This window comes from Callorhinus ursinus, unplaced genomic scaffold, assembly GCF_003265705.2.
Source record: "Callorhinus ursinus isolate GAN/ISIS: 27379988/994484 unplaced genomic scaffold, GSC_fseal_2.0 scaffold8, whole genome shotgun sequence".
Lineage (NCBI taxonomy): Eukaryota > Metazoa > Chordata > Mammalia > Carnivora > Otariidae > Callorhinus > Callorhinus ursinus.
The window spans coordinates 40,537,281-40,558,866 of NW_027397070.1; the positions used below are offsets into that span (position 1 = coordinate 40,537,281).

General features: G+C 40.6%; 2 protein-coding genes across 10 annotated transcripts in view; one reads left to right on the forward strand and one right to left on the reverse strand.

Moving 5' to 3' along the window:
- Positions 1-17,591, forward strand: part of ARG2 (arginase 2) — a 35,692-nt gene extending 18,101 nt beyond the window's left edge. Inside the window, exons 3-8 of one of the 2 annotated variants that reach the window (XM_025869823.2) lie at positions 9,372-9,549; positions 12,406-12,565; positions 13,500-13,594; positions 13,767-13,871; positions 14,862-14,995; positions 17,128-17,591. In XM_025869823.2, the coding sequence (XP_025725608.1) occupies positions 9,372-9,549; positions 12,406-12,565; positions 13,500-13,594; positions 13,767-13,871; positions 14,862-14,995; positions 17,128-17,333 (878 nt within the window). In that variant the 3' untranslated portion in view covers positions 17,334-17,591. Of the gene's footprint in view, positions 1-9,371; positions 9,550-12,405; positions 12,566-13,499; positions 13,595-13,766; positions 13,872-14,858; positions 14,996-17,127 lie in introns of both variants that reach the window. The other variant, XM_025869822.2, reaches the window with a different exon arrangement.
- VTI1B (vesicle transport through interaction with t-SNAREs 1B) overlaps positions 1-21,586 on the reverse strand; it is a 78,895-nt gene that overhangs the window by 35,631 nt on the left and 21,678 nt on the right. For 5 of the 8 annotated variants that reach the window (XM_073895402.1, XM_073895401.1, XM_073895405.1 and 2 more), the window contains one exon: positions 20,660-20,833. In XM_073895402.1, the coding sequence (XP_073751503.1) occupies positions 20,660-20,833 (174 nt within the window). Of the gene's footprint in view, positions 1-5,013; positions 8,485-17,555; positions 17,876-18,110; positions 18,249-19,078; positions 19,141-20,659; positions 20,834-21,586 lie in introns of those variants that run through there. The other 3 variants (XM_025869830.2, XM_025869832.2, XM_073895404.1) reach the window with 3 other exon arrangements.

A 21,586-nucleotide genomic window follows, 5' to 3' on the forward strand; every position in this document is an offset into this window, starting at 1 on the left:
ATACCCTCCCCAATGTCTGTCACCCAGCAACCCCCTCCCTCCCACCCCCGCTCCACTCCAGCAACCCTCAGTGTGTTTCCTGAGATTAAGCGTCTCTTACGGTTTGTCTGCCTCTCTGGTTTCATCTTGTTTCGTTTTTCCCTCCCTTCCCCTATGATCCTCTGTCTTGTTTCTCAAATTCTTCATATCAGTGAGATCATATAATTGTCTTTCTCTGATTGACTTATTTAGCTTAGTATAATACTCTCTAGTTCCATCCATGTCATTGCAAATGGCAAGATTTCATTTTTGATGGCTGCATAATATTCCATTTTATATATACACACCACATCTTTATCCATTCATCTGTTGATGGACATCTGGGCTCTTTCCATAGTTTGGCTATTGTGGACATTGCTGCTATAAACATTGGGGTGCACGTGCCCCTTCGGATCCCTACATTTGTATCTTTGGGGTAAATACCCAGTAGTGCAGTTGCTGGGTCATAGGGTAGCTCTATTTTCAACTTTTTGAGGAACCTCCATCCCATTTTCCAGAGTGGCTGCCCCAGCTTGCATTCCCACCAACAGTGTAGGAGGGTTCCCCTTGCTCCGCATCCTCGCCAACATCTGTCGTTTCCTGACTTGTTAATTTTAGCCATTCTGACTGGTGTGAGGTGGTATCTCATTGCGGTTTTGATTTGTATTTCCCTGATGCCAAGTGATGTTGAGCAATTTTTCATGTGTCCGTTGGCCATTTGGAAGTGTCTTCTTTGCAGAAATGTCTGTTCATGTCTTCTGCCCATTTCTCGATTGGATTATTTGTTCTTTGGGTGTTGAATTTGATTAAGTTCTTCACAGATTTTGGATACTAGCCCTTTATCTGATATGTCATCTGCAAATATCTTCTCCCATTCTGTCGGTTCTTTTGCTTTTGTTGACTGTTTCCTTTGCTGTGCGAAAGCTTTTTAACTTGAAGTCCCAATAGTTCATTTTTGCCCTTGCTTCCCTTGCCTTTGGCGGTGTTTCCAGGAAGAAGTTGCTGCGGCTGAGGTCGAAGAGGTTGCTGCCTGTGTTCTCCTTTAGCATTTTGATGGACTCCTGTCTCACATTTAGGTCTTTCATCCATTTTGAGTCTATTTTTTGTGTGTGGTGTAAGGAAATGGTCCAGTTTCATTCTTTATGTGGCTGTCCAATTTTCCCAACACCATTTGTTGAAGAGACTGTCTTTTTTCCATTGGACATTCTTTCCTGCTTTGTTGAAGATTAGTTGACCATAGAGTTGAGGGCCCATTTCTAGGCTCTCTATTCTGTTCCACTGATCTATGTGTCTGTTTTTGTGTCAGTACCATACTGTCTTGATGATGACAGTTTTGTAATAGAGCTTGAAGTCTGGAATTGTGATGCCACCAGCTTTGCTTTTCTTTTTCAACATTCCTCTGGCTATTCAGGGTCTTTTCTGGTTGCATACAAATTTTAGGATTATTTGTTCCATTTCTTTGAAACAAGTGGATGGTATTTTGATAGGGATTGCATTAAATGTGTAGATTGCTCTAGAGAGCATAGACATTTTCACAATATTTGTTCTTCCAATCTATGAGCATGGAATGTTTTTCCATTTCTTTGTGTCTTCCTCAATTTCTTTCACGAGTATTTTATAGTTTTCTGAGTACAGATTCTTTGCCTCTTTGGTATCTTATGGTTTTGGGTGCAATTGTAAATGGGATCGACTCCTTAATTTCTCTTTCCTCTGTCTTGTTGTTGGTGTATAGAAATGCAACTGATTTCTGTGCATCGATTTTATATCCTGCCACTTTACTGAATTCCTGTATGAGTTCTAGCAGTTTTGGGGTGGAGTCTTTTGGGTTTTCCACATAAAGTATCGTATCATATCATCTGCAGAGTGAGAGTTTGACTTATTTGCTGATTCGGATGCCTTTTCTTTTTGTTGTCTGATTGCTGAGGCCAGGACTTCTAGTACTATGCTGAATAGCAGTGGTGATAGTAGACATCCTTGCTGTGTTCCTGACCTTAGAGGAAAAGCTCTGTTTTTCCCCATTGAGAATGATACTCGCTGTGGGTTTCTCACAGATGGCTTTTATGCTATTGAGGTATGTACCCTCTATCCCTACACTCTGAAGAGTTTTAATCAAGAAAGGTTGCTGTACTTTGTCAAATGCTTTTTCTGCATCTATTGAGCTTATCATATGGTTCTTGTTCTTTCTTTTATTAATGTATTGTATCACATTGGCGTGCGGATGTTGAACCAACCTTGCAGCTCAGTAATAAATCCCACTTGGTCATGGTGAATAATCCTTTTAATGAACTGTTGGATCCTATTGGCTAGTATTTTGGTGAGAATTTTTGCATCCATGTTCATGAGGGATGTTGGTCCGTAGTTCTCCTTTTTGATGGGGTCTTTGTCTGGTTTGGGGATCAAGGTAATGGTGGCCTCATAAAATGAGTTTGAGTCCCATATCCGGCTCCTTGCTCAGCAGGGAGTCTGCTTCTCCCCCTGACCCTCTTCCCTCTCGTGCTCTCTCTCATTCTCTCTCTCTCTCAAATAAATAAAATCTTTTAAAAAAATGAGTTTGGAAGTTTTCCTTCTATTTCTATTTTTTGGAACAGTTTCGGAAGAATAGATATTAATTCTTCTTTAAATGTTTGGTAGAATTCCCCTGGGAAGCCATCTGGCCCTGGAATCTTGTTTGTTGGGAGATTTTTGATGACTGCTTCAATTTCCTTAGTGGTTATAGGTCTGTTCAGGTTTTCTATTTCTTCTTGGTTCACTTTTGGTAGTTTATACATCTCTAGGAATGCGTCCACTTCTTCCAGACTGTCTACTTTGCTGGCGTATAGTTGCTCATAATATGTTCTTATAATTGTTTGTATTTCTTTGGTGTTGGTTGTGATCTCTTTCATTCGTGATTTTGTTTATTTGGGTCCTTTCTCTTTTTGATAAGTCTGGCCAGGGTTTTATCAATCTTATTAACTCTTTCAAAAAACCAGCTCCTAGTTTCGTTGATTTGTTCTGCTGTTCTTTTGGTTTCTGTTTCATTGATTTCTGCTCAGATCATTATTGATTCTCTTCTCCTGCCCGGTTTAGGCTTTATTTGCTGTTCTTTCTTCAGCTCCTTTAGGTGTAGGGTTAGATTGTGTATTTGAGACCTTTCTTGTTTCTTGAGAAAGGCTTGTATTGCTATATACTTCCCTCTTAGGACTGCCTTTGCTGCATCAAAGTGTTTTCATTTGCTTCCATGAATTTTTAAAATTCTTTAATTTCCTGGTTGACCCATTCATTCTTTAGTAGGATGCTCTTTAGCCTCCATGTATTTGAGTTCTTTCCAACTTTCCTCTTGGGATTGAGTTCTAGTTCCAAAGCACTGTGATCCAAAAATATGCAGGGAATGATCCCAATCTTTTGGTACCGGTTGAGACTGATTTGTGACCTGGGATATGATCTATTCTGGACAATGTTCCATGGGCACTAGAGAAGAAGAATGTGTATTCTGTTGCTTTGGGATGGAATGTTCTGAATTTATCTGAGGTCCATCTGGTCCAGTGTGTCATTTAAAGCCTTTATTTCCTTTTGCTTAGATGATCTGTTCATTTCAGTGAGAGAGGTGTTAGTTAAAGTCCCCCACTATTATTGTATTGTCGATGTGTTTCTTTGCTTTTGTTATTAATTGGCTTATATAATTGGCTGCTCCCATGTTAGGGGCATAGATATTTACAAATGTTAGATCTTCTTGTTGGATAGACCCTTTAAGTATGATATAGTGTCCTTGCTCATCTCTTATTATAGTCTTTGGTTTAAAATCTAATTTGTCTGATACAAGGATTGCCACCCCAACTTTCTTTTGGTGTCCATTAGCATGGTAAATGGTTTTCCACCACCTCACTTTAAATCTCGAGGTGTCTTTGGGTCTAAAATGAGTCTCTTGCAGACAGCATATCGATGGGTCTTGCTTTTTTTTATCCAATCTGATACCCTGTGTCTTTTGATTGGGGCATTTAGCTCATTTACATTCAGGGTAACTATTGAAAGATATGAATTCAGTGCCACTGTGCTGCCTGTAAGGTGACTGTTACTGTATATTGTCTCTGTTCCTTTCTGGTCTGTTACTTTTAGGCTCTCTCTTTACTTAGAGGACCCCTTTCAATATTTCTTGTAGGGCTGGTTTGGTGTTCACAAATTCTTTTAGTTTTTGTTTGTCCTGGAAGCTTTTTATCTATTTTCAATGAGAGCCTAGCTAGATACAGTATTCTTGGCTGCATATTATTCTCGTTAAGTGCCCAGAATATATCATGCCAGTGCTTTCTAGGCCAGGGCCTTTAAAAGTAGATGTGCCTTCTCAGGGCTTACTTCCTCTCCTGCTGCTTTGACCCCAGGGAGACCCAACCTTAGCTACACAGATGGCAAAGCCCTAGTGATGGAAGAGCCACAAGCCAGAAGGAGCTTGGTCTCTGAATCACTGCATGAAGGAGAGCCCCCTGCTGACCTAGAACAGCCAACCCAGATGTTAAATGAACAAGAAACCAATTTACTGAGTATGAGCCATTGTTTTGGGGAAGGTTAGGTAAAGCAGTTAAGCCTACTCCAACAACTGTATTTAAAAAGAATAGTATGAATTGTGTTTATGCACAAAGGTCTGCAAAGCTAGAGCAGTCAAGCCTGGGAAATGGGGTAGGGACTTGCACCATTAGATACTTATCAATTTTACAAAAATTTTCTACCAGTAAGGAAAGAGAACAACAAAAATAGCAAAACAATGCTGGTACAAACTTTACTTGATGGAGGAGTCATTCCTTGACCCCCTCTCCACCCCGCAATCCTATCTGAATTTCCTTTCAGTCCTTTAACACTCATTGTCCTTAGTTCTTACCTGGCTTTTTTTTTTTTTTTTTTTTTTTTTTTAAAAATAAAAAGCACAATTGGGGTCCTATAGAGTGGGAAACTCAGGCAGGGTCTCTCAAGATACTAATCCCTTCAGGGGGTCTGGTCCTCAGCTTTGTAGACCCAGGAAGAGAAGGGTTTGTTTTGTTTAAATTTTATTACTGAAGTATAGTTGACATACAGTAGTAATTTCAAGTACACAACAAAGTGATTCAACAAGTCTATAGATCCACAGTGCACACCATAAGTGGTCACCACCTGTCACCAAACAACGTTACTACAGTATTACTATACAGGACTTATAACTGGAAGTTTGCACCTCTTAATCCCCTTCACCTACTTTGCTCATCCCTCTACCCTGCCCCCCACCCCTGCCCCCAGCAACAGTATTTGAGTCTATTTCTGTTGTTTTTTAGATTCCACATACAAGTGAAATCATATGGTATCTTTCTGTCTGACTTATTTCATTCAGCGTAATGCCCTTTAGGTCTATCCATGTTGTTGCAAATGGCAAGATTTCATTCTTTTTATGGCTGAGTGTGTGTATATATATGTGTGTGTGTGTGTGTGTGTATAATTTATATAAATAAAATTTATATAAATAAAATCATTTTAATACACACACACACTGCTTCCCTATCTTGGTAATTGTAAAAAATGCTGCAATGAACATAGGGGTGCATACATCTCTTTGAATTAGTTAGGAACAGAAATCTTTATGTGCAGAGCTTATCAGGCTTTACAACCCAGAGACTTATGCTAACTGTGATGTATATACCAAAATGCCCATTCATAATTATGGTGAGCAACAGTCCTTCCGACATCCACTGGTAGGAAGCCCTCTTACTGATAGGAGGGCAACAGGGAGACTAAGTGAATAACCAGAGGGAGGCTGTTTGATGAGTAAGGAATGAGAGCAAATGGAGTTGGACAATCTTAGAAGAACTCACTGTCTAGGCTGTGAATTAATCTGGTGATCCACTTCAGAGTTACACATTTAATGACCAAAATCCTTTTGTGAAGTTTAGCTCTCTTCCTTGGAGAGCGTTATCTAAGGCTGCCAAATTCTCTTTAGGTTCTCTTATAGGCTTTCTGCAGCTTTCTTCTGATAAGTAAATAATTGTGAGCTGAGTACTGTATTCTGTCACACTTATCGTATTGGAGTCTACATCCTAGATTCCATTACTGGACTTATGTGTTCCCCCAAGTTATGTCACTTATCCACTGGGTTGATTCCTATGTATTTATTGTCATGTGAAGATTAAATGAGTTAAAGTTGTCTTCAACAATTAATATTAACACTAATTAGATCATAAACCTCTATTTATACACCTAATATTATAAAACACCAGGCATGCCCTGATGTCTTATACCTAGTAAAAACCTAAATGCTTGATGTGGCTTAAGGGGGTACAGAGATAAACATGGATAGGGAAGTAGAAACCGACAAAATCTGTCCAGCCTAAGACTGCTGCCAATAGCAAGACCCGATATTGACTTAAAATTTAAAGCTTCATTTCTCTTAAATCTAAACTGTCCTCCTGTATCGAGATTTTTTTTTTTTGTTTTAAAGATTATTTAACAGAACACAAGTATCAGGAGCAGGAGAGGGAGAACAGGCTCTCTGCTGAGCAGGGAGCCTGATGTGTGGGGCTCGATCCCAGGACCCTGGGATCATGACGAGCTGAAGGCAGATACTTAACTGACTGAACCACCCAGGTGCCCCTGTACTGCGATCTTGTAAAGTGCATATCCCTTATGGGTTTTTATCTTTTTAAAGGATTTTTATAGATGTTTTATTTGGTCATTATTTTTTTCTCTTGGATCCCAATGGCTTTGGCCTATTATCATATTCTTCTCCTACCTTCAATACTTTTTCTTTCAGTTTTCCAGATCTCTGAGCATTTTTAGGATATTTTAAAATGCAATGACCAGGACACCTGGGTGGCTCAGTTGGTTAAGCGTCTGCCTTTGGCTCAGGTCATGATCCCAGGGTTCTGGGATCTAGTCTTGCAACAGGCTCCTTGCTTAGCGGGGAGCTTGCTTCTCCCTCTGCCTGCCTGCCATTCCCTCTGCTTGTGTGCTCTCTGACAAATAAAAATCTTTAATAAAATAAAATGCAGTGACCAAAAGATACATAGAGTTCTGCAGCTGTAGCTGCATCTTAATTTGGGGAATAAAATAGTTTTCTGTTTTGCTCCTGGCATCCTTTTTAGTAGTGATCCCTTGATCCCTTGGTTGGCCTTATGTTACAAGTCATTGCTCCTCAAATTTTTACATTCTCCGTTATTTAGCTTTGAATTGACAAAGGGTTCAAGGTAAAGCTCAAGGGGCACCTGGGTGGCGCAGCTGGTTAAGTTGTCCGACCCATGGTTTCAGCTCAGGTCGGGATCTCATAGTTGTGGGATTGTGCCTTGCGTCCAGCTTCATACTCAGTGCAGAGTGTGCTTGGGATTCTCTGCCTCTCAACACACCCTGTGTGTGCACGTTCTCTCTCTCTCTCAAGTTAAAAATCTTAAAAAAAAAAAAAAAAAAAAAAAAAGTAAAGCTTAAAACTGTACAGTTTAAATTTAAGATGGGTCCATGCCGATCTTAATCCAAATCTTTTTTTTTTTTTTAAGATTTTATTTCAGAGCGAGAACATGCTCGAGCACAAGTGGAAGGAGTAGAAGGAGAGGGAGAAGCAGACCCCCCGCTGAGCAGGGAGCCAGATGCAGGGCTCCATCCCAGGACCCTGAGATCATGACCTGAGCCAAAGGCAGATAATTAACCGACTGAGCCAGCAGGGAATCCCTGATCTTAATCCAGATCTTTAACACAAATCTCTGCCAGTATTACTATCCTGTGACCACTTCCCTCCCTTACCCTCCAACATACCCGGACTCGTTTGAGAAGCAGGGCCTTAAGCTACAATCTATGGTAACGTTATGTTCTCTGATAGTTCAGATCTGTTCATGAGAGAGCTGGATTACTTAGGCCTAACCCCAAAAATGGCACCAACCAATTTATTGATATGTAGTTACATGGCAAGAATGGTACTTAGGTAAGAAAGTCAATGTACAGTGACTGGTGGCATAGTTCTTTGAAATATGTGAAATCTAAGAGTGAAAATATTATAGCATATTGTCAGAACATATCACTAGTTATTTCAAAAGTTTTTTTTTTTTTTTAAGAGAAGTCTATGCTTTTATTGACCAAACAGGCTACTTGAGGGGGAGGAGGAGTGGGTGGCCCAGATGGTGGGCCAGTCACATTCATGGGTTTGTTCCGTGGCGGAGAACTCGCTCAGGTAGTGGCTGATCATCTTGGGCCTGTGATCCACCTGGATGAAGGTCTTGCTGTCGCAGAGGCCCACCATGCTGCCCACCATCTCGGGCTGGATGTTGCTGCCCCGCGTGTGTGTATTCACCATCTCTGGCTTCTCTGGGCGGTGCCTCCTGGCTGGCTCTGCAGGTGCTGCGGCCACTACCGCCGCTGTGTCAGCTACTCAGAGGACGTGGCCAGCAGCTGGTCTAGGCGTGTGCTGCAGGTGACCCTGTGGAAGGTTCACTGCTGCTGCTGCTGCGTTTCTGCCATCTTGTCGGTTTTTTGGAAAAGGTCTGACTTGCTCTTAACAGGGAGAAATCAAGAGGGATTCTTTGGGAAACAAACTGTAGTCAATATACATTTTGGGGGCAGATGGCCTGAATTTGGGTCCTGCTTCTGCCACTTAGCAGCTATGTGATTTGGGAACTTTCTGTTTCCTTGTCTATAGAATGGTATGTTTTAGTTGCCTAATAGGATTGTTTAAGTAATAATTTACATCAAGCGGGGCGCCTGGGTGGCTCAGTCAGTTGGGCGTCCAACTCTTGGTTACCGATGGGGTCATGATCTCAGCGTTGAGATCAGGCCCCATGTCGGGCTCTGCGCTCAGTGCAGGGTCTGCTTGAGATTCTCTTGTTCTCCCTCACCCCTCCCCCTGTTCTAACAAAGTCTTAAAAAAAATTTATATCAAGAAATTAAAACACTGCCTGGGACTTTTGTTAAGTAACAAATGTTTGACATTTCTTTTTTAGAATGCTTGAGATCCTCAGACTGGCCTTTTATTAGAAATTTTCATGTTATAAGCTTTATGTATTTTTGCTCTAAATCAACAGTACTACTTAATTTTCTGTAAATCCTATTGGGTCCTCTTGGTATTTTACTTATACTCTAACTCTGGGATATCTGAGGTCTAATTGCTACCAATTTTGTGACTGTTAGGTTAAATCAGTGGATGTTTCTGGGCTTCACTTTTCAAATCTGTTTGTCTGCAAAATGGTGTTCTTAATGGGATCTACCCCCACAGGACTGCTGGGAGGACTAAGACCATCCTGCCAGTCACGTGACATTTTGAATTTTACTGTGGCAAAAGGAGTATGACATGCACTTTGTCACAAGTTCTGATTTGTGGCCCAGGCCAGTAAGAGCTGGAATAACATAAACAATTAATCTTGTCATCCCCCATTTGATTCTAGGCTGCCGCCTAAAAGATTTTGGAGATTTGAATTTTACTCCAGTCCCTAAAGATGATCTGTACAACAACCTGATAGTGAATCCTCGCTCAGTGGGCCTTGCCAACCAGGAACTGGCTGAGGTGGTTAGTAGAGCCGTGTCAAGTGGCTACAGCTGTGTCACAGTGGGAGGCGACCACAGGTAAGCCGGGATGCAGGGTTGGTGGGGGAGCTGAACTGTATGGTGCCTTGGGCTAATCAGTTAGGTTGTCTGTTTCCCCATTAAGAGGACAATACCCTTCAGAATTTTTATGGTATGATGTGCTTAATAGCATTTTAATATCTAAAATCCTGAGCTGCTAGAGCCACCTGTGGTTTTCACTGTAAAACACATTGTATTGTATGAGGTCAAGTTCAGAGGTAAACTAAGCAAAGTTTTTAAACACAAGTGTGTTCCTGTTTCATTCTGTGCTTATCTCTTGTAAAGTTTCCTTGAGGAAGAACCGTCTTATGACTTTCATTTGGCTATTTGGGAGAATTCGAAGGATCCATCAGTAGTCTGAATTTGTGGGGGGTTTTTTTTGTTGTTGTTAAAGCATTTCTGCTAATGTGTTATAGATTTCCCACTTGCCATGTGACTATGTTCTCTACCTTCACAGTATGGACCCCTAGGTGACTAACAGATCCCTTCTCTTAGTGAGTCAGCATGTACTTTATGAACACTGCTTGGTTCTCAAGCAATGCTAGGGATTGTGGAACTTGTGATTAGGACTAGATGAAATACATGGGATGAAAAAAATATATTGAACTCTACAGAATTTCAGAGAATAAAGAGATCATTCTGGGCCAAAGAAGTCCTATTCGAGCTAAATAATAAAGGTTTTTGGTAGAAAGAAAAACACTAAAATACTAGGAGTACTGGGCATTTCATATATATTTTCAATTACCCCACCCCATAATGCTATGAGGCAGATACAGTTTTACCTATTTTACTGCTAGGAACACTGAGGGAAAGAGGTCAGATAATTTACCCAACTTCTAGAACCAGGAAGTAGCAGGGTGGGATTCAAATTCAGTGTGACCTCTGAAGGCAATTAACTTTTCTTGTGAGAGCCAATCTGGTAACTTCCCCTGGTGCACAGAGAACTTTTCTGGTTCCTTAACAGAAGTTGAATCTTTGTTACAATTTTAAGTGTAGGTAGATTTTGTCATTAGGAAAAAAATTTTAGGTAGAATAAGAGAGCAGTCCAGGTTCTCTACAGCGATCGAATTAAATCAACCAGAGAAGGTGCGTCTTCCTCTTAGCCCAGTGCTGTCTCTCATTTTTATTGACTTTCTTCTGATTGTCTATTTGGGAACTGCATATCAATGTTATTATCATAGTCTTTGGCTTCTCTTTTGTCTATAGCTACCTATTGCAGCAGCCCTGTCACTATTCCCTATTCCCTGTTCAGTGCTAAAACCTAGGCTATCTGAAGATTCTAGAAAGGAAGGGATGAGTATATAAACTGAACAGCTATTGAACATTTTAAAGGAAGGAGGCATCTTTAGGTCACCCTGCTCCTTTTACACAGTATAAATTATTCCCGTAGATGTCAGACTAACTCTGACTTAAACAAGACAAGATTATTATCCCTTTCTTCTAGAAAAAGGAAACTGTCTAGCAAAACTAAATGACTTTTCCTAAATTACCTGGCTTTCTGGGAAAAACCCCAGTATTCTGACTTAATCCACTGCTTTTCACACTAGACCATGCTTATCCTTCAAAAAGGCCCTACGTGGAGCATGGAACTTAAAATGCTATCTCATGTCATACTAAGAAGGATAGCTGGAGTTAGTTCCTAAAGGGTTTAAGTTGCATTTCTTTTTCTTTTTTAAGATTTTTTTTTGACAGACACAGCCAGAAAGGGAACACAAGCAGGGGGCGTGGGAGAGGGAGAAGCAGGCTTCCTCCTGAGCAGGGAGCCTGACGTGGGGCTTGATCCCAGGACCCTGGGATCATAACCTGAGCTGAAGGCAGACTTTTTTTTTTTTTTTAAACTGAGTTTTTTGTTTTTTTTTAAAGATTTTTATTTATTTGAGAGAGAGAGAGAATGAGAGAGAGCACTAGAGGGAAGAGGGTCAGAGGGAGAAGCAGACTCCCTGCTGAGCAGGGAGCCCAATGCGGGACTCGATCCTGGGACTCCAGGATCATGACCTGAGCCGAAGACAGTCGCTTAACCAACTGAGCTACCCAGGCGCCCTGAAGGCAGACATTTTAACCAAGTGAGCCACCAGGTGCCCCTTAAGTTACATTTCCCATCTATGTCAAATTCTTCAGTTACTGGGAAGCTGGGCAGCTTTCCAAGCATGATTTCATCAGCTATATTCCTATACCTGAGACAGGACAATTGGCCAATGTACACAGAGTCCAAGGACAAGGAGAGGCAAAAAAAAAAAAAAAAACATTGATATTTGAATGCCATGCTAATATATAGAAGGTAACATGCAAATAAACATTCAGTCATTTAAATGAGGTCTTTAATTGTAAAAAGACATTACTTTAATGTCTCTATACTTCCTAAAAGGAAATGTCAAAATTATTACTTTCTAAAAAGCTATAATGCAAATTTTTATCCTTAAAAAGTGACTGATTTTTTGAAAATAATTAGATCTCCCTGGTCTTCCTTACAAAGTATTAAATATTTGTGAGTTGTTACATATAGAACACATCATTTAACTGGATTTCATTGATTGAACAAATACCTGAGGTCCTTTCCTGGGCTGGGGCTAATGGATCAAATTTTAGGGATTTGGGGGCAGCAATGACATCTGTCAAACTAGAAGGGTAACTAGTCAACAAGTTTTGAATCCTTGGATCCTTCCATTTCTCCCTAACTCACTTAAGGTTAGTCTTTGGGTACTACAGGCCGAGGGACTTTTGGTCATCCAAATCCAGCCTTAGTCTGGGGCCCTGACTTTGCCCTGAGGACAAAGTGTGAACTGCACTGACTAAAGATATTTGTTATTGGTGAGGTGTGCCAAGCAGAGGGCCTCAATTATTGTTTGTTCCTTGTAGCCTGGCAATCGGAACCATTAGTGGCCACGCCCGGCACTGCCCAGACCTTTGTGTGATCTGGGTTGATGCCCATGCTGACATCAATACACCCCTCACCACTGCATCTGGAAATCTCCATGGACAGCCAGTTTCATTTCTCCTCAGAGAACTACAGGACAAGGTCAGTGGGCTGAAATGAAAAGGCTGAATGGCTAGCAGGGGTTATGCTGGGGCTCTGAAGAACTAGTTCAGTAAGATTTCTATGAAGGATGGGCTGATGGTGGTGGTAGGAATCTTTACTATTCCTTCATTTGTTCATCAAACATTATGGGCCAAGCAGTCTACTAATGCTAGGGCTCAAAAGAGGACGAGGACATGGTCCTTGCTCTTGGCAGGGGGGGGGGGGGGGGGGGGGGGGGGGGGGGGGGGAGGGAAGGTAGGGTGTGTGTGTCATAACTTGCAAGAAAGGAAAGTGGCAGTGGGTGGTAACTCTAGTGATTGATATACCCACAGCAGGAGGACTTCTTGGTTAGATGCTCCCAGGCATGCCTCACTCTCAGACCCACTGGTCTAGAGGAAAGCAAAACCGCGATTACCTCTAGGTAATTATCTTCCTAGGCTGTTCAGAAGACATGGGAGTCCATGTTAGGCATAGACTAGAATCTGTATATCCTTCCCCTCAGTGAGAGACCAAGTTAAACCAGGATAGTACAAAAGTTATTCATTAGGCAGAATTCGTGTTTTGGCTGTAGACAACTTAAGATGGCAACTGGGTTGTATTTCAAGAACCAATGTGTAAACAATTCAGTAATGTACAAAGGGGTGGAAAAGGGCTAATCAGCAGTATTCCTGTTGTTTAGGTAAGTTAATGAGAAACCGTGGCCAGCTTAGGAGAATTTTTTTTTTTTTTTTTTAATTTTGAGAAATCTGTTCTTCAGCTGCCTTCTGAATCACTTCCACTTTTATAAGTTCTCTTTCCCAGATCAAGTGTGTCTTGTGTTAATTAAGCATATCCTGTAGGTAGGAGAAAGCAGACTGCATACAATGGGAAGCACATGGTGATTATCTTGGTGAGACCAAGAATCCTTGAATCCTGTCCATTCCTCTTTTGACAGGTACCACAACTCCCAGGATTTTCCTGGATCAAACCTTGTATCTCTTCCCCAAGTATTGTGTATATTGGTCTAAGAGATGTGGACCCTCCTGAACAGTAAGTTGATACACTGGGGTTAAGCACTGGGTCCGTCCCAGCCATTTAGGTTCCTTTTGATAGGTTGTTCCTTGCCGTAATCTCTTGTAGGTCACGAACAGGACAAACCCCCACCCCAACATGCATTTGATTAAAGATGTTTTTAAACTAAGGACTCCTTTATATCTCACAGTTTTATTTTAAAGAATTATGATATCCAGTATTTTTCCATGAGAGACATAGATCGACTTGGTATTCAGAAGGTCATGGAACAGACATTTGATCTGCTAATTGGCAAGTAAGTAACTTATGATGTCTATTTCCAAAGGGAAAAGTCCCAAAGGGAATAGGGCAGACTCTCAACAAGCAGCACACTTTAGCCTATCTCTTGAGAATAGCAGCTTTTCTTTTAAAATAAAAGCAAAATATGTACACGTACAAAAAATTCAAATAATTTGGAAAGGGAGAATATGAAACATAGGTCCTATTCTTCCTCGGGGGTTGGGAGGGGCTTTCCTTGAAGTCACTGCCTGGCTCCTCTGTGTCTCATGAATTTTTCTTTAGCTCCATTTTTACTGCCCATCTTTTGAAGATGGGAAGCATTCATTCAACTATTCCCTTCTTCCTAAGCTCACTGTTGCTTCATCTGAAAGTTTTATATTGAGCAAATCTTGGTAATATAGAAAGATGGCAGATAAATGCCAAAAGCTAGTTTTAAGAGCATGTTCTCAGTGCTGAGTCTTTATTTCCAAGTGATTAATGGCATACTACTAGGTAGCAATTACATTTCTTAAGCTGTAAGAAATTTCAGTTACCTAGCATATATGTGTTGTATGCTAGTTTCTACTTTTGGACACCTGTGCTAAACTGAAGTTAGAATTGGGAGATAAGATTACAGACACCAAATCAATTAAGTTCAGCTGCTATTACATGGAGAAAATAAGAGCAACTATAACCTAGGTCAGTCTAACTTAAGCTAGACTCTGTCAGAGCCCAGTCTCAAAGGGAAGTGAAGAATTGTTAATGCAAAAGGCTCTAATGCCTAGGTTATGTCAGAAATATAAAATGGAGTTAGTCTAAGGCACAAAGAACAAATGGCAAAATTATGAGGTGGTGTGTAGGAAGCTAATATGGTAATACATAATAACTTCCAGAATAGGAACCCTGAAAGTCTGTATTAGCAAACTACCAGGACTAACAGCAACAAAATCAAGGAGCTGCAACTGTAGGAAGGATCAATGTCCAAGCACACCCAAATGACTGTTTGTATCATCTTCCCCTCAAGAAGACAAAGGCCAATCCATCTGAGTTTTGATATTGATGCATTTGACCCTACCCTGGCTCCAGCCACTGGAACCCCTGTTGCAGGGGGACTGACCTATCGAGAAGGCATGTATATCACTGAGGAAATACATAATACAGGTAAGAAGGGATCCACCTGTTCACTCGGAGTAAATGTGCCGACACCTCTTGCATGCCCGAAGGTTTTTTCTACTATTCCATGTCATTACCAATACTGTTTTCGTTTAAACTTTAAAAACCACATGGTCAGGCTAATAAAGGATAGTCATTTAGAGGCATGTTTGGACCTGGCTCATATCAAAATATGCTAAGGTAGTATTGAATAAAAATTATCTACTTAAATACTTACTAAGTACAAGAATAACCTGCCAAACCGATGTAGTTCTTTGCATCTGAATTGTCTAAAGGCAGACTCAGATTAAAAGGCAAGGCCAAGTAGCTATAATTTTTAGTATAGCTGACATATTAAGAGTGAGTTCACCTGGAGTTGAGAATGTGGAGTTAAACCTTAAAGATATTTCAAAGTTGGACAGTATCTTGGGTCTTTTCATAAGGGATAAGCCTTATACTAGAGCTTATTTGATAGGAGTTTTAATATGGGGATACTAAAGATGAATGGTTGACAAAAGATTAGTAAAATGAGTGCTAGATTATTAAGAATGGCTACACAGGTTACTGTTCCCACATTCATACTTGTTTGCAGTTTCCATTTCCGTCAGAAAGCTTCTAGTTCCTGAAGGTTATTCTAAATGACCTTTCCTTGCAAAATTTAAACTACTACCGCATGATACTTCAATACCATTTCATGAAACTGGGGTCTAAACAGCAGAGAGAGCCCACAATGAAAGGTCTAGAGCTACGGGAAACCCTTGAATGGTTGGGATAGATAAGGAAATTGAGAAATGGTCTCTCTGGAGCCTACTGGAACCTTAGGCACTAAAGGAAGGAAAAGAATGCTTAGGTTCATCAGGTCTGACAGTGGTAAGATAGTCTCCTTCTCAGACCCACAATCTTAGATGTTACAGTTGTCTTGGTTAGTGGCCAGTGAACCTGTGTGTTCAATCCTCCATTTTGGTTCCCAATGACGCTACTTCGAGCAAGGGTTAGTAACGTCTAGTAGTTAGATGGGGCAGTGATCACACCTTGTCTCTCCCTCCCCTGCTACATTATTCTAGTCCAAAAGACTATCATGACACTTAACTAGCTATATAAAGCACTTTGCTTAAATTAGAGGGTGGCAATAGTCTGGAAAACATGGGTAATTACATGTTTTTAATAGCTCAAACACTCTTGATTACTTCTGGGATACACCAAAGACTCAGGTTTAGTTAGTGGAAATGAGACAGATCATCAGACACCCAGATGCTTGCACAGTGGAAATGCTGCAGTAACATGCTTGGACTATGCACTGCTAATAAGGGACTGCACACTAAACAGATATAATGGCATTGATACCATGTATTACACTGTAATATCAATAAGCCAGTAGGTATATACACCCATGTTTCCAGGCTTTATGGCTACCCTAAGGATTCTGATACTTGTATTCTCCAATACTAGTTTGTTCAGATGACTTGAAGAGGTAGATTAACTTCACCCAGAATAACCAACTAAACTGTTAAATACCTCAGCTTGTGTGTTGGAGGTGGGGAGTAGAAGGCAGGTCTGGATAGGTTCTTCTGGTCTAATCTTCCCTTCTCAAGCCCTTTAGTAGAAGTTCTTAAACCATCACAGAAGGTAAGTCCAAATTAAAGTATGGCCAACTCTTCCCTCAGCTCAGACCTGCAGGGATAAGACTAAGAGATGCACTAATAACTATATTTAGGGCATGTGGGGTGCCTTAAGAGAGCGTAAGAGTTCAAAAATGGGAACAGCTCTTTACACAACTACATACAGACATCTGGAAGGTTCCTAGTAATACTGGACATGGCATACCTTTTCCTGAGCAGGTTAGAAAATCCTTGTCTACCTCTTCCCCACAAGCTCTTTCCTTATCCAGAAAGCCTGACAGTGATGCCTATTAAGTTAGTTGAACAGCAATGATAAATTTTAATCCTACTCCAGTATACAGTATTTGAACTTAAATTCATGCCCAGAAGAGGGTTAGGTGTAAGGGGCTTCTGAACAATGGGTAATTTTTTAATAGTAGAAAATGACTTTTTACCTTGGCTTGTTCTGTCTAGTGGGATGACCCTCACCGAAAGTAGCAGCTAGAGTATCTTCTGAGGTTCTGTCATACTTTGTTCTTTCAGGGCTGTTGTCAGCACTGGATCTTGTTGAAGTCAATCCTCAGCTGGCTGCTTCAGAGGAAGAGGCCAAGGCTACAGCTAGCCTGGCAGTGGATGTGATTGCTTCAAGTTTTGGGCAGACAAGGGAGGGAGGGCACATTGTCTATGACCAACTTCCTACTCCCAATTCACCAGATGAATCAGAAAGGGAAGAACGTGTGAGAATTTAGGAAATTTTGTGTGCTGACACGTTTGTCACGAAGGACATTCCAGAATTATGAGGCATTTGAGACACTAAATGGTCTGGGTCAATATTGCCTTAATGAGAACACTTGCACATTCTCACAATTGTAAAGTTTCCTTTCCCTCTCCATTTTGGTGACCAATAATACTACTGTAAATTTGTGTGTTTTTTGGGAGTTCACAGGGTATTAATATGTTGGAATACTATGTAAATTTAAAGAAGTCATAAACAGCATTTATTATTATGTTGGTATATCATACTGGTCTCATTGCTGTTCCTTCACAGTTATGCGGTTTTCTGTCTCCCCTCCCACCTCCCACAGTCTGGCATCCTCGAACCATTACCTCACAGCAGCACTATGCTTCTTCCCCATCTCTAAGACCATTCACAGGGTCAAAGTTCTGGTCCACAAACCCTTCCCTCTAGGAAGTTCAATGCTTGTGAAAGAATTTGTAGTAAACCAGGCCCCCTAGGATGGCCAGCTCCAGTAAGATGACAATGGAAAGTAGCAGCTTATTGGTTGTCACTCTACAAAGAGAAGCAAAGTAGGGAACAGTCAGAAGTCTGGGTGACCTTATTTCTTTCCATTCTTAATACTTAGGAGTTTGACTCTGTGGCCAAGGCTGGATACTGTGAGGCAGATTGAAATTTTTTTTTTTTTCCTAAATCACATAGCCACTCAGCAGTTCTTTAGCTGGTAAGTGACAACTTGAAAGCTTTTTTCAATTGTAACTTAAGGATAACCCCACACTGGCTCTAGAGATTACTTAAATATGAAAAATGAGTTTAATATATATTTTTATAGTTTTTCTTAAAGTAGGCTCCACACCCAACATGGAGCCCGAACTCACAACCCCCAAGATCGAGTTGCACGTTCTACCAATGCAGCCAGCCAGGTGTCCTGAAAAATATCATTTTCTGAAATCAGGTTGAATCATATTTCAAAAAAGAAATATACCACTAACTACTTTTCCTCCACCAACCCAAATGGATATCTTTATAAAGGCAGTATAAGAGCTTCAAAAATTTACTCTTTTGTTAACATGAGAACCAGAGATTGGATTCTTTATTAACTCTAAATTGAAGGTTTCCTCTTGTTTGACAAGGCATTTACCATTGTTTAGGAAAAATCTCACTCTTACTAGTTCCATTGGTCGGTTATAGTTTTGTTTTGTGCATACTACCCAGTTCAGGTTTTTTTTTTTTTTAAAGTCAACTTTTTGCTAATAGGACAGAACTCCCTGATAAGGGGTTGACTCCCATGCAGGACAAGCAGAGCCAAAATCAAGTACCAAGCCGTAGCAGTAAAAAGTTTTTTTTCTAACCAAGTTTATACAAATATATTTCAAGGACTATGAAGCTCTGTTATTCCCATGTGCTCTGAAAAATCTTAAGCTGGGATTCAAAGTGGACAAATTTCTCACTGCTCCAAGTCAGAGCAGCATATACTTTATTTGAGAGAGCACAGTGGGGGGAGGAGCAGAGGGAGAGGGTGAAGCAGGCTCCCTGATCAGCAGGGAGCCTGATCCTGGGACCAAAGGCAGACGCTTACTTAACCAATTGAGCCAGCCAGGCGCCCCAGGGCAGCATATACTTTTAACAAAGGATTTTGTCCTGGGATATTTAACTAGACAAGATAATACTTTATTCTTTCTGCTTTATCAGGACCTTTACAAGTCGCTGTTTAATGTCTTAGTCACAAAATTTCTCAACTCCATTTTGAAAACTTACTTTCTGGACATTGAACGCAGAATCTTTCGACTTTTGCTCAAGTTTTCACTTGTGTTTACCAGCTGAGAAGAGAAAACAGCAATTATTCCCCCCTTCTAAAAGTACATACTGTAGAACTTGGAGGTTTCTAAACTGACAGTGGGCACTAAAGGGGGTGTGTGAAAACCTCTCTCAAACCATTTTGAATGATGGCCCGAGTATATGCAGAAGAAAGGACAAGATACTTTAGTACTGGATAAGTAGGCTTAGGAATTATTATACCCCAAGGTTACTGTGGGGAACTCCTGGGACCAAAGTAATCCTTCACTTTAGCTACTCAAAACAAAAAAAGGCTTCAAGTGTACCTTGCCAGTAACTGAGGCAACTTCAGATTTGAATTTCATCAGCCAAACTCCAAAGAAGCCTCTTGAGGTTTTGTTTTTGTAGGCTGGTGGATTACCACTTTTGGGATCTGGTTCTTTTTTTTTTTTTATCCCTCTTACAGACAAATGGAATTCTGAAAGGAATCCTTCTTTTAAAAGTTTTTTTAAAAATTATGTCCTTTTGACTGCCTGTTAATATCTAGATAGCTGGGGGATATTTCAACAGATGCCACCTGCCATCTGTTCCCATACCCCAGTGGCCATAAGTAAGTTGATTTCTCAGCTCATTTCTTGGCTTTTAAATTCAACCAATCTACCTGATGTGTTCAAAAGTCAAAAACCACACAGTCTGTAAGCAAGTTGCCTTCTCTACAGTTTACCTGGAATTCAGTGGTTGTGAATTTTTACTGAGGAGGGAAGGGCATCATTCTGATTTAAGAATGGAGAACTGTAGCTCTTAGGATATGAGAAAATCGTCTCCAATCCCCACACAGAGGAAGTCATCCAAGTCTTGCCGACAGTATCTCTTCTTCAATTTGTATTTGCCTCATAATTTTTTTTTTTAAGACAACAGGAGGGATGCTTTTTTTTTTTTTTTAAAGATTTTAAGAATATAACATTCTATTGGCAAATTGTACTATTTTTAAAATTCCTATGCAGGTGTATGGAAAGGGAGAAATGTGTTTTTCAGAGGCCTTGATATAGTTATTTGGCCTATGTTATTTCCCATTTTCTTCCCACAGTGATCTAGCTTACCTTGGGTAACAACAGAGTTATACAGTCCAGGACTGAACCTCTAAACTGTCAGCAGTACTATTTTATGACATGTGGAAAACAGCCTTGGATCTAAAGGACAAAAAAACTAGGAATGTTTAAGTAGATGGTGCTTTCGTAAGAACAGCATAATATCCTACTAGATGTATGAGAAAAATCTCAGGTTGGTAACCTAGGAACTGAAAGATAGAGTGGCTACAATCTTAGATTTGACAATCTTCCATGAATGCAGAAACTGGTTTCTTTCTTTCTTTTTTTTTTTTTGCCTCCAATGACCTCTAAATCCAAAGGGTAAAATTACTTTCAAGAAAAATCCCTCAGCCAAGGAAAGTGTAAGCATCTAAGAGGTCCTAACCCTGAATTCTGAACTGCCATAGCTTCTGGCAGTGGCAAGGCATCAGGATATAAGGGGCCCACCTACTTTCCCCTATCCGCTCAGACTTACCCTACTCTTAGTACGCTCCAACTGGTCACGTTGTTCCCCCAGCTCTTCTATGATTTCTGAGCCAATCTGGTCAGTCTCTGTGGCAATCCGATGAGAACGCTCAATACTCTGGGTGGCCCGGTTCAGACTGTCCGTGCCTTGCAGAAGCAATGCCCTTTGAGACTGTAGCCGGTTCTGATGGGAACCGGACAGGAAGGAAATGTTAGACATCTTCCATTATAAGTTCATTTGCCAGCACATGACTTATGACCCTTCTGATGTAAGAAGGGATATAGCATGTACAGTAATTTTCATTACTTTTAAGACTTTAAAAGATGCTAATCAACCATTAGAGTATTAGAATCCAATACAAGATCACATACCTCTCATGTCACTGCTTGTTACACTTATGTGAAGCAAGAAAAGAATTAAAAACATCAGAGCATTTCCCCTGTGTTCGTGATGAATTTGAACTGATTTCATGTGCTTTCTGGACTAACAACTTCTGAGAAGCATTGGCCCAGATTTGGGGTGCAGGAGCTACCCAAATATACGTACAGCCTGTAACTGTTGACAGGGCAACAAACCAACTAAATTCCATAGCCCAGGAGTGGATTAATTCACTGAAGATTTCCACCTGACTGGTACTGAGGATTGAGGGACCATGAATAAGCTATTCATTTGCAGCACATACAGAAATCACTTAGAAGAGAAGTCTGAAACACTATCACATTTTGGAAGACACTTAAGTGGTTATAGTCTTAGAAACCCAAAAAGAATTTCAACCCAGGTCAAACAAAACTCTGAAGTCGCCACACTGGTGACTGCTCTCAGGGGCCAAGTAAGCTGCCCTAATTTCCCAAGTGCCCTAATTTTCTAAATCCCTGCCAAAGTTTTACTTCGCCTATAATCCCAAGCACAGAAGGCATGATGACAGAAGTAGCCTTT